Genomic DNA, 11,684 nt, shown 5'->3' on the forward strand with positions numbered 1-11,684 from the left:
CCCGAAGGTGGGTCAAACCCCAGCTCTGCCAGCAGGGCCTGAGCACAAGACCCCGGCAAATTGCAGCCACCTCTGGGGAGCAGCGCGGAGGCTGTTAACGGAAGGGCCAAGGACAGCAGGGGCCCTGCGTGAGATTGAAATGGGGCTTTCAAAACCACAGCGTCCTCCTGCATTAGCCCCCTGCCCCACGGCGCACCCCAATGCTCGGCCCCGACTGCCAGCGGAGAGCGCCCCCTGCCCAGCCCTCTGCCCCACGGCAGCCCCCAGCGCCCCCCAGCCCCCTGCCCTGACTGCCAGCAGAGAGCGCCCCCCAGCCCCCTGCCCTGACGGCCAGCAGAGAGCGCCCCCCGCTCAGCCCTGCCCCAGTGCGCCCCCCAGCCTCCTGCCCTGACGGCCAGCGGAGAGCGCCCCCCGCTCAGCCCTGCCCCAGTGCGCCCCCCAGCCTCCTGCCCTGACTGCCAGCAGAGAGCGCCCCCCGCTCAGCCCTGCCCCAGTGCGCCCCCCAGCCCCCGCTCAGCCCTGCCCCAGTGCGTCCCCCAGCCCCCTGCCCTGACGGCCAGCGGAGAGCGCCCCCCGCTCAGCCCTGCCCCACGGCACCCCCTCGAGCCCGGCCCTAGCTGGGATCCTCAGACCCCCCTCACTCCCCCCAGGCCCAGGGAACCCAGGCGTCCGGGCAGCTCCGGGAGAAAGAAGTCCCGTCCCCGGTCTCTGCTGCCCCCCGGGGAGTGACGCAGGGCCAGCGGGGGGAACCCAGGCGTCCGGGCTCCAAGACACCCCGCCCCCGCTTTAACCACTAGTCCTCCTCCCCTCCCCGAACCGGGGAAAGAACCCAGGAGTCCTGCAGCAGGGGAAGGGTTAAACCCGCCCCACATAGGCCCCGCCCATCTGACGTCAGGGCAAAGGCCACGCCCCTTTGGTACTTTCATTCAAGATGGTGGCTGGTTCCTTGTGACAGGTAGGAACTTCCTGCTCCCCCCCAGCTGGGTGCAATGGAATCTCCCACCCCCCCGTAGCAGGGGGGCAGTGGGGGCTGCAGCGCCCCCCAGTGCAATGGAATCTCCCACCCCCCCGTAGCAGGGGGGCAGTGGGGGCTGCAGCGCCCCCCCCAGTGCAATGGAATCTCCCTCCCCCCATAGCAGGGGGGCAGTGGGGGCTGCAGCGCCCCCCCAGTGCAATGGAATCTCCCACCCCCCATAGCAGGGGGTGAGTGGGGCTGCAGTGCCCCCCCAGTGCAATGGAATCTCCTACCCCCCCATAGCAGGGGGGCAGTGGGGGCTGCAGCGCCCCCCCAGTGCAATGGAATCTCCCACCCCCCCCGTAGCAGGGGGGCAGAGGGGGCTGCAGCGCCCCCCAGTGCAGTGGAATCTCCCATCCCCCATAGCAGGGGGTGAGTGGGGGCTGCAGTGCCCCCCTCAGTGCAATGGAATCTCCCACCCCCATGTTATATGCGGCTGTTTCCCCAGGTGCCCTGCCACAGAGCTGGCTGCACCCCAGGGCCAGGCTGTTGCTCTCTGCCTAGCTGCAGGGTGACACTTTCACCCTGGGAGCAGCTGGGGCTGGTTTTCACCCCACGGCCTCACGGGCCCCAAAGACCCCAGTTCTTGGCAGCCCCTTCCCCACCCGACAGCCCATGCTAGGTGGGTGCTGTCAGCTATAGCCACTGCTGTTCCCTCACTCCCCTCCCAGAGCCAGGGAGAGAACCCAGGAGTCCTGGCTCCCAGTCCCCTCCCTCGCTCTCACCCACCAGCCCCAACTCCCTTCCCAGAGCTGGGGAGAGAACCGAGGCGTCCGGGCTCCCAGCCCCCACTGCTCTAGCCACCAGCTCCCCCTCTCTCCCCTCCCAGAGCAGGTCAGAGAACTCAGGGTCAGGACTGAGGGGCGCTGGCAGAGCAGGGGGTGCGGGGAGCCTAGGGTTGGAATAGCAGGGGGCAGGTAGGGATGTGGTGGGGGGCACCGTGCTGGGGGGTGAGGGTGGGGGGCACTATGCTATTGGGGGCATCTTGTGTCTCACTCTCCCCCCTTCTCCCCAGGCTCTCTCCCTCCCCATTGCCTTCCCCCATGCGGCGCTGCTCGGACTCCTCCTGCCCCATCTCCAATGGCCTGCGCTTGGAGGACCCGGTGCCCATGGAGCCGCCCCGGGGGCTGGCGCCGGACGAGAGCCCCACAGCTGAGGCGGGCCTGGGCGCCGGCACCGGCACCGTCAAGGTCTATCTCCCCAACCAGCAGCGCACCGTGGTGAGGGGCCCCTTCACCGTGGGGACGGGGCAGGGGGCCCCGGGGCTGAGGACCCCGGGATAGGGGCTGGGAGCAAGCAGGTCCCCGACCAGCCTCAGGCACAAGCTGACTGGACCAAATGACCAGAGGGTAGCTAATGTGACGCCAATTTTTAAAAAGGGCTGCAGAGGTGACCCCGGCAGCTACAGGCCAGTGAGCCTCACTTCAGTACTGGGCAAACTGGCTGAAACTAGTAAAGAACCAAATTGTCAGACACATCAATGAACGTAATTTGTTGGGGAAGAGTCAACAGGGTTTTAGTAACAGGAAATCGCGCCTCACCAATCTACTAGAATTCTTTGATGCGTCAACAAGCATGTGGACAAGGGGAGCCAGTGGATCTAGTGTACTTAGATTTCCAGAAAGTCTTTGACAAGGTCCCTCACCAAAGGCTCTTACACAAAGTGAGCTGTCATACGATACGAGGGAAGGTCCCCTCATGGAGCGGTAACTAGTTAAAAGGTAGGAATAAATGGTCAGTTTTCAGAATGGAGGGAGGTAAATAGTGTCCCCCCCCAGGGGTCTGTACTGAGCCCAGTCCTAGTCAACATCCTAATAAACCATCTGGAAAAAGGCATGAACAGGGCGGTGGCAAAATGTGCAGATGACACAAAACTGCTCCAGACAGTTAAGTCCCAGGCAGCCTGCGAAGAGCGACAAAGGGATCTCACCAAACTGGGCGACTAGGCAAGAAAATGGCAGAGGAAATTCAGCGTTGATCAATGCAAAGTGATGCACATTGGAGAACAGAATCCCAACTCTCCGTACACAATGATGGGTCTGAATTAGCTGTTACCACTCGAGAAAGATCTTGCCGTCACTGTGGAGAGTTCTGTGAAATCATCCGCTCGATGCGCAGCGGCAGCCAAAAAACAAACAAAGTGTTAGGAACCCTTAAGAAAGGGAGATAGGAAATACCAAGTAGCCTCTATATAAATCCCTAGTTTGCCCACACCGGGAATACTGCGAGCAGGTGTGGTCGCCCCGTCTCCCAAAAGCTAGATTGGAATTAGAAAAGGTTCAGAAAAGGGCAACAGAAATGATCAGGGTATAGAGCAGCTGCTGTATGAGGAGAGATTAATCAGCCTGGGACTGTTCAGGCTGGAATTAAGGTGTTTCGGGGGGATATGATAGAGTCTATAAAATCATGACTGGGGTGGAGAAAGTAAATCAGGACGTGTTATTTACCCCTTCCCACAACACGAGAACTAGGGGTCCCCCAATGAAATGAACAGGCAGCAGGTTTAACACAAACACAAGGATGTATTTCTTCACACAACACACAGTCAACCTGTGGAACTCCTCGCTGGATGATGTTGTGAAGGCCAAGGCCATAACAGGGTTCAGAAGGGAGCTAGACAGATCCATGGAGTTCAGGTCCATCAGTGGCTAGTAGCCAGGACAGGCAGGGATGGTGTCACTAGCCTTTGTTTGCCAGGAGATGGGAATGGGCGACGGGGTGGACACTTGATGATTCCCTGTTCTGTTCATTCCCTCTGGGGCATTCGGCGTTGGCCACTGGCAGAGGACAGGACACGGGGCTGGATGGACCTTTGGTCTGACCCAGTCTGGCCGTTCTTATGTCTCTCCTCTCCAGCCTCCAGTGCTTTGCACGGCCCCCTAGATGTGCAGGCGGGGTGAGCACAGACCATGCAACTGCACACGTGCCTGGCTCAGTGCACGGCTGCCGGAGCACACCTGTGGTGTGCCGGGGAGCATGAGCACGGTCCGTGCAATTGCATAGGCACGGGTCTTTCACGGCTCCCTCGGTATGTATTGAGTGTGCAGGGGATATGAGCACAGGCAGTGTCATTGCACACGGCTCCCTGGGCATGCAGGGGAGCGTGAGCACCATCCGTGCAATTGCACACGAGTGTGTCTTGTTGCACGGCTCCGGGGGGTGAGGGGCACTCTAGCCATGCCCTTGCACGAGTGTGGGCGTCTACCTGGCTACGTGGGGGGGTCCGTTGCAGGCTGTGCAGGGGTGGGGGGCTGAGCTCACCAGTGCCCTGGGGGGGCAAAAGCCGTGTGTAACCCCTCCCCCACGTCAGGTCAACGTACGGCCGGGAGCCACCGTCTACGATGCCCTGGACAAAGCGCTGAAGGTGCGAGGGCTGAACCAGGACTGCTGCGCGGTGTATCGGCGCCTGGGCGGGTGAGCAGGGCTGCGGGTCAGGAGTGGGGGGCACCGGCAGGGTTCAGGAGGGGCTGCGGGTAGGGAGTGGGGGGCTCCGTCAGAATTCTGGGGCTGCTGTGGGTTGGGAGTTGGGGGCACCGGCAGGGTCCAGGGAGGCTGCGGGTCGGGAATTGGGGGCACCGGCAGGGTTCAGGGAGGCTGCGGGTCGGCGTGCGGGGCACCGGCAGGGTTCAGGGGGGCTGTGGGTAGGGAGTGGGGGGCACCGGCAGGGTTCGGGGAGGATGTGGGTTGGGCGTGTGGGGCACCGGCAGGGTTCGGGGAGGCTGTGGGTCGGGCGTGTGGGCGGCACCGGCAGAGTTCGCAGAGGCTGTGGGTTGGGAGTTGGGGGCACCGGCAGGGTTCTGGGGCTGCTGTGGGTTGGGAGTGGGGGGCACCGGCAGGGTTCGCGGAGGCTGCAGGTCGGGCGAGAGGGGCACCGGCAGGGTTTGGGGGGGCTGTGGGTCGGGTGTGTGGGGCAGCGGCAGGGGTCGGGGGGGCTGTGGGTTGGGAGTGGGGGGCAACGGCCTAGCCGGGGGCTGGGTCCGGTTCTGACCCGTCTCTCTGGCAGGACGAAGATGCCGACCGCCTGGGACACGGACATCACCCCGCTGGAGGGGCAGGTTCTCTATGTGGAGGTGCTGGACGAGGTGCCACTCACCATGCACAACTTTGTGAGTCCCAGGAGACCCAACAGTAATGCCCCAGCCCCCAGGAGACCCAACAATAACGCCCCAGCCCCCAGAGACCCAACAATAACGCAACAGCCTCCAGAGACCTAACAATAATGCACCAGCCCCCAGACACCCTACAATAACACACCGGCCCCCGAGAGACCCTACAATAACACACCGGCCCCGAGAGACCCAACAATAACGCCCCAGCCCCCAGAGACCCAACAATAACGCCCCAGCCCCCAGAGACCCTACAATAACGCCCCAGCCCCCAGGAGACCCAACAATAACGCCCCAGCCTCCAGAGACCCTACAATAACTCACCGGCCCCCGAGAGACCCTGCAATAACACACCGGCCCCGAGAGACCCAACAATAACGCCCCAGCCCCCAGAGACCCAACAATAACACTCCAGCCCTGAGAGACCCAACGATAATGCACCGGCCCTGAGACCCGACAATAACACACCGGCCCCCAGGAGACCCAACAATAACGCATCGGCCCTGAGAGGCCCAACAATAACGCACCGGCCCCCAGGAGACCCAACAATAACGCACCGGCCCTGAGAGAACCAACAATAACGCATCGGCCCTGAGAGGCCCAACAATAACGCACCGGCCTCCAGAAACCCAACAATAATGCACCGGCCCCCAGGAGACCCAACAATAACGCACCGGCCCCCAGGAGACCCAACAATAACGCATCGGCCCTGAGAGGCCCAACAATAATGCACCGGCCTCCAGAGACCCAACAATAACGCACCGGCCCTGAAAGACCCAACAATAACGCACCAGCCCCCAGGAGACCCAACAATAACGCCCCAGCCCTGAGAGACCCAACAATAACGCCCCAGCCCTGAGAGACCCAACAATAACGCACCGGCCCTGAAAGACCCAACAATAACGCACCAGCCCCCAGGAGACCCAACAATAACGCCCCAGCCCTGAGAGACCCAACAATAACACACCGGCCTCCAGAGACCCAACAATAACAACCCCGCCCCGAGAGACCCAACAATAACGCACCGGCTCTGAGAGACCCAACAATAACGCACCGGCCCCCAGAGACCCAACAATAACAACCCCGCCCCGAGAGACCCAACAATAACGTCCCAGCCCTGAGAGACCCAACAATAATGCACCGGCCCCCAGGAGACCCAGCAATAAAGCCCTGACCCCCAGAGACCCAACAATAACACACCGGCCCCCAGGAGACCCAACAATAGCGCACCGGCCCCCAGAGACCCAACAATAACGCCCCAGCCCCCGAGAGACCCAACAATAACGCCCCGGCCCCCAGAGACCCAACAATAACACTCTGGCCCCCGAGAGACCCAACAATAATGCACTGGCCCCCGAGAGACCCAACAATAACGCCCCGGCCCCGAGAGACCCAACAATAATGCCCCAGCCCCCAGAGACCCAACAATAACGCCCCGGCCCCGAGAGACCCAACAATAATGCCCCAGCCCCGAGAGACCCAACAATAACGCCCCAGCCCCGAGAGACCCAACAATAACACACCGTCCCCAAGAGACCTAGCAATAACCCTAGATGTGTCCATCTGTCCCCTCAGGTCCGTAAGACGTTTTTCAGCCTGGCCTTCTGCGACTTCTGCCTCAAGTTCCTCTTCCACGGCTTCCGCTGCCAGACGTGCGGCTACAAATTCCACCAGCACTGCAGCAGCCGCGTGCCCAGCGTGTGCGTGGCCCTGGACGCGGCCCACTGCCCGTGAGTGACCCCCAGATCCCCCACGGCCCCAGCCCTTCCCCGTACCCCTCCACCCCCCAGCCGCTTGCCCAGCGTGTGCGTGGCCCTGGGCATGGCCCACTGCCCGTGAGTGACCCCCAGATCCCCCACGGCCCCCGCAGGCCCCAGCCCTTCCCCGCACCCCTCCACCCCCCAGCCGCTTGCCCAGCATGTGCGTGGCCCTGGGCATGGCCCACTGCCCGTGAGTGACCCTGAGATCCCCCACGGCCCTCCCAGCCCTCCCCCGCAGCCCCCACCAGTCGTCGACCCCCCAGCTGCTTGCCCAGCGTGTGCGTGGCCCTGGACGCGGCCCACTGCCCGTGAGTGACCCCCAGATCCCCCACAGCCCCCGCAGGCCCCAGCCCTTCCCCGCACCCCTCCACCCCCCAGCCGCTTGCCCAGCATGTGCGTGGCCCTGGGCATGGCCCACTGCCCGTGAGTGACTCCCAGATCCCCCACGGCCCCCCCAGCCCTCCCCCGCAGCCCTCTACCCCCCAGCCGCTTGCCCAGCGTGTGCGTGGCCCTGGGCACGGCCCACTGCCCGTGAGTGACCCTGAGATCCCCCACGGCTCTCCCAGCCCTCCCCCGCAGCCCCCACCAGTCGTCGACCCCCCCAGCTGCTTGCCCAGTGTGTGCGTGGCCCTGGGTGCAGCCCACGGCCCATGAGTGACGCCCCCCCCGCAGCCCTTCCTGCCCCTCCCATGCCTGTACCTAAAGGAGGCAGGCCCATGGGGACCCTCCCTGGCCTGCCATGGGACGAGGGGACCCAGGCGTCCGGAGTGGTAATGGGAAGGGGATGGTGGGAGACATCAGCACAGCTGGGTGTGTGAATGAGGTGGCCAGGGCTGGGCAAGCAGGGGGCTGCGGGTCAGGAGTGAGGGGCACTGGCAGTGCTGGGGATGGAGCCCAGGGCTGGGCTGGCAGGGGCTGTGGGTTGGGAGTGAGGGGCACCAGCAGGGCTGGGGGGAGCCCAGGGCTGGGCTAGCAGGGGCTGTGGGTCAGGGATGAGGGGTACTGGCAGGGCTGGGGATGGAGCCCAGGGCTGGGCTGGCAGGGGCTGTGGGTTGGGAGTTAGGGGCACCAGCAGGGCTGGGGGGTGGGGGCAGGGAGCCCAGGGCTGGGCGAGCAGGGGCTATGGATCAGGAGTGAGGGGCACTGGCAGGGCTGGGCGAACAGGGGGCTGCAGATCAGGAGTGAGGGGCATCTGCACCCCACATTCTCTCTCCTCCCCCCCACAGGATTTACAGCCATGGCCCCTACCCTGATGTGCAGGGGCAGGATTCCCCCTCAGCCCAGCCCGGCCTGGCCCCCCTAACGCCGCAACCCACCAGGTATGGGAGCCCCCCAGTCCCACCCCGGGGGGGGGGGCGTGGGAAGAAATCACCCCCAGATTGCAGGGGGACTGACACAGAGGCCGGGTCACCAGTCCAGAGCGACCAGGGGCGGGAGCCATGTAAACGGGGCGGCAGGAAATCTCGTGTCATATGGTTCTGTGGAAATCTGGATGCCCAGGAGCGAAGGGGAGGGGGGCGTCCTGACGGGCGAGGGGTGCCGGGATCCCGGGGGAATCTGGAGCCGGAGCTCTGGGTATGACCCTGGGGTGACCGCGGCTGGGACCCTGCGGCCCCCGATTCAGGGATCGGGCGGGGAGGGGAGGAGGGAGGGGCAAGGCCCCGTGCCCACGGGCCAGGGACTCTGGGAGGTCAGTCCCTTGGGCGCAGAGGGGAAGGGAGCCGCTGACCCAGCTCTCGTCTGCCTGTGCCCCCCCGCCCAGCTCCCGCCAGCAGTGTCTTGGCCCCGATGTCTTCAGCTTCCCAGACCCCCCTGGTGGGGGGCAGCCCCTCCAGCGCCACCGCTCCACCTCCACCCCCAACGTGCACATGGTCAGCACGGCCGAGCCCGGGGACGACGCCACCCGGCAGGTGAGAGCCCGGCAGGGCGGGGAGTGGGGCCGGGGCCTGGCGCCTGCAGGGGACGCCGGCTCCCATCAGCCCCAGGGCAGGGACTGGCTGGCTCCGGGGGCGGGGGAGGAATGGGCCCAAGGGGGGCCAGTGGGGGGGACGCGGGAAAGGGCCAGGAATCGTGGGGCGCACGCAGGGCTCGGCCCTGCCAGCAGGGGGCGCAGAGGCGCGGACAGACAGACGCCCGCGGACCCGGACGGACAGAGCCTGGAGGGTTCGTTTCCTCTCGGGGTCTCTGAGCTCTTCTCCCCTTTTTCAGATCGCGGCCGCGAGCTTCTTCACAGACGGTGAGAGCCCCCGAGGTCTGGAGGCACCGGGCTGGGGGGGAGGCTCGGGGGGGCGCTGTGCTGCAGGGGGCAGGCGGGCTCAGCAATGGGCACTGTGCTGCGGGTGAGAGTTCGGGGGCGCTGTGCTGCTGGGAGTGGGCAGGGGGTTCAGGGGGCGCTGTGCTGCAGGGGGCAGGCGGGGGGCTCAGCAGTGGGCACTGTGCTGCGGGTGAGAGTTCGGGGGCGCTGTTCTGCTGGGTGTGGGCAGGGGGTTCGGGGGGGCGCTGTGCTGCAGGGGGCAGGCGGGGGGCTCAGCAGTGGGCACTGTGCTGCGGGTGACAGTTCAGGGGGCGCTGTGCTGCTGGGGTGGGCAGAGGGTTCGGGGGAGCGCTGTGCTGCAGGGGGCAGGCGGGGGGCTCAGCAGTGGGCACTGTGCTGCAGGTGAGAGTTCGGGGGGCGCTGTGCTGCTGGGGGTGGGCAGGGGGTTCAGGGGGCGCTGTGCTGCAGGGGGCAGGCGGGGGGCTCAGCAATGGGCACTGTGCTGCGGGTGAGAGTTCGGGGGTGCTGTGCTGCTGGGGGTGGGCAGGGGGTTCGGGGGGGCGCTGTGCTGCAGGGGGCAGGCGGGGGGCTCAGCAATGGGCACTGTGCTGCGGGTGAGAGTTCGGGGGGCGCTGTGCTGCTGGGGGTGGGCAGGGGGTTCGGGGGTCGCTGTTCTGCAGGGGGCAGGCGGGGGGCTCAGCAGTGGGCACTGTGCTGCGGGTGAGAGTTCAGGGGGCGCTGTGCTGCTGGGGGTGGGCAGGGGGTTCGGGGGTCGCTGTGCTGCTGGGGGTGGGCAGGGGGTTCGGGGTCGCTGTGCTGCTGGGGGCAGGCGGGGGGCTCAGCAGTGGGCACTGTGCTGCGGGTAAGAGTTCGGGGAGCGCTGTGCTGCTGGGGGTGGGCAGGGGGGTGCTCAGCAATCGGCACTGTGCTGCGGGTGAGAGTTCGGGGGCGCTGTGCTGCTGGGGGTGGGCAGGGGGTTCGGGGGGGCGCTGTGCTGCAGGGGGCAGGCGGGGGGCTCAGCAATGGGCACTGTGCTGCGGGTTGAGAGTTCGGAGGGCGCTGTGCTGCTGGGGGTGGGCAGGGGGTTCGGGGGTCGCTGTTCTGCAGGGGGCAGGCGGGGGGCTCAGCAGTGGGCACTGTGCTGCGGGTGAGAGTTCGGGGGGGCGCTGTGCTGCTGGGGGTGGGCAGGGGGTTCGGGGGTCGCTGTGCTGCAGGGGGCAGGCGGGGGGCTCAGCAATGGGCACTGTGCTGCGGGTGAGAGTTCGGGGGATGCTGTGCTGCTGGGGTGGGCAGAGGGTTCGGGGGGGGCGCTGTGCTGCAGGGGGCAGGCGGGGGGCTCAGCAATGGGCACTGTGCTGCGGGTGAGAGTTCGGGGGGCGCTGTGCTGCTGGGGGTGGGCAGGGGGTTCGGGGGGCGCTGTGCTGCTGGGGGTGGGCAGGGGGTTCAGGGGGCACTGTGCTGCAGGGGGCAGGCGGGGGGCTCAGCAGTGGGCACTGTGCTGCGGGTGACAGTTCGGGGGGTGCTGTGCTGCTGGGGTGGGCAGAGGGTTCGGGGGGGCGCTGTGCTGCAGGGGGCAGGCGGGGGGCTCAGCAGTGGGCACTGTGCTGCGGGTGACAGTTCAGGGGGCGCTGTGCTGCTGGGGTGGGCAGAGGGTTCGGGGAGCGCTGTGCTGCAGGGGGCAGGCGGGGGGCTCAGCAGTGGGCACTGTGCTGCAGGTGAGAGTTCGGGGGGCGCTGTGCTGCTGGGGTGGGCAGGGGGTTCAGGGGGCGCTGTGCTGCAGGGGGCAGGCGGGGGGCCTCAGCAGTGGGCACTGTGCTGCGGGTGAGAGTTCAGGGGGCGCTGTGCTGCTGGGGGTGGGCAGGGGGATCAGGGGGCGCTGTGCTGCAGGGGGCAGGCGGGGGGCTCAGCAATGGGCACTGTGCTGCGGGTGAGAGTTCGGGGGGCACTGTGCTGCTGGGGTGGGCAGGGGGTTCGGGGGTCGCTGTTCTGCAGGGGGCAGGCGGGGGGCTCAGCAGTGGGCACTGTGCTGCGGGTGAGAGTTCGGGGGCGCTGTGCTGCTGGGGGTGGGCAGGGGGTTCGGGGGTCGCTGTGCTGCAGGGGGCAGGCGGGGGGCTCAGCAGTGGGCACTGTGCTGCGGGTGAGAGTTCGGGGGCGCTGTGCTGCTGGGTGTGGGCAGGGGGCTCGGGGGGGCACTGTGCTGCAGGGGGCAGGCAGGGGGTTCGGGGGGGCGCTGTGCTGCAGGGGGCAGGCGGGGGCTCAGCAGTGGGCACTGTGCTGCGGGTGAGAGTTCGGGGGTCGCTGTGCTGCTGGGGGTGGGCAGGGGGTTCGGGGGTCGCTGTTCTGCAGGGGGCAGGCGGGGGCTCAGCAGTGGGCACTGTGCTGCGGGTGAGAGTTCGGGGGGCGCTGTGCTGCTGGGGGTGGGCAGGGGGTTCGGGGGTCGCTGTGCTGCAGGGGGCAGGCGGGGGACTCAGCAGTGGGCACTGTGCTGCGGGTGAGAGTTTGGGGGGCGCTGTGCTGCTGGGGGTGGGCAGGGGGTTCAGGGGGCGCTG

The 11,684-nt window shown here is 66.5% G+C and overlaps 1 protein-coding gene across 1 annotated transcript; it reads left to right on the top strand.

Annotated features, from left to right (window-relative positions):
• Positions 1 to 904: 904 nt before the first annotated feature.
• LOC115641705 (serine/threonine-protein kinase A-Raf-like) lies at positions 905 to 9,132 on the top strand (the record flags this gene model as incomplete). The annotated part of the gene is made up of 8 exons (XM_030545035.1): positions 905 to 955; positions 2,031 to 2,235; positions 4,326 to 4,429; positions 5,019 to 5,121; positions 6,697 to 6,851; positions 8,108 to 8,200; positions 8,644 to 8,791; positions 9,090 to 9,132. Coding segments are annotated over exons 2-8 (823 nt in total), but the record flags the coding sequence as incomplete, so codon positions are not given.
• Positions 9,133 to 11,684: the final 2,552 nt, after the last annotated feature.

Source organism: Gopherus evgoodei, unplaced genomic scaffold (assembly GCF_007399415.2).
Source record: "Gopherus evgoodei ecotype Sinaloan lineage unplaced genomic scaffold, rGopEvg1_v1.p scaffold_35_arrow_ctg1, whole genome shotgun sequence".
Lineage (NCBI taxonomy): Eukaryota > Metazoa > Chordata > Testudines > Testudinidae > Gopherus > Gopherus evgoodei.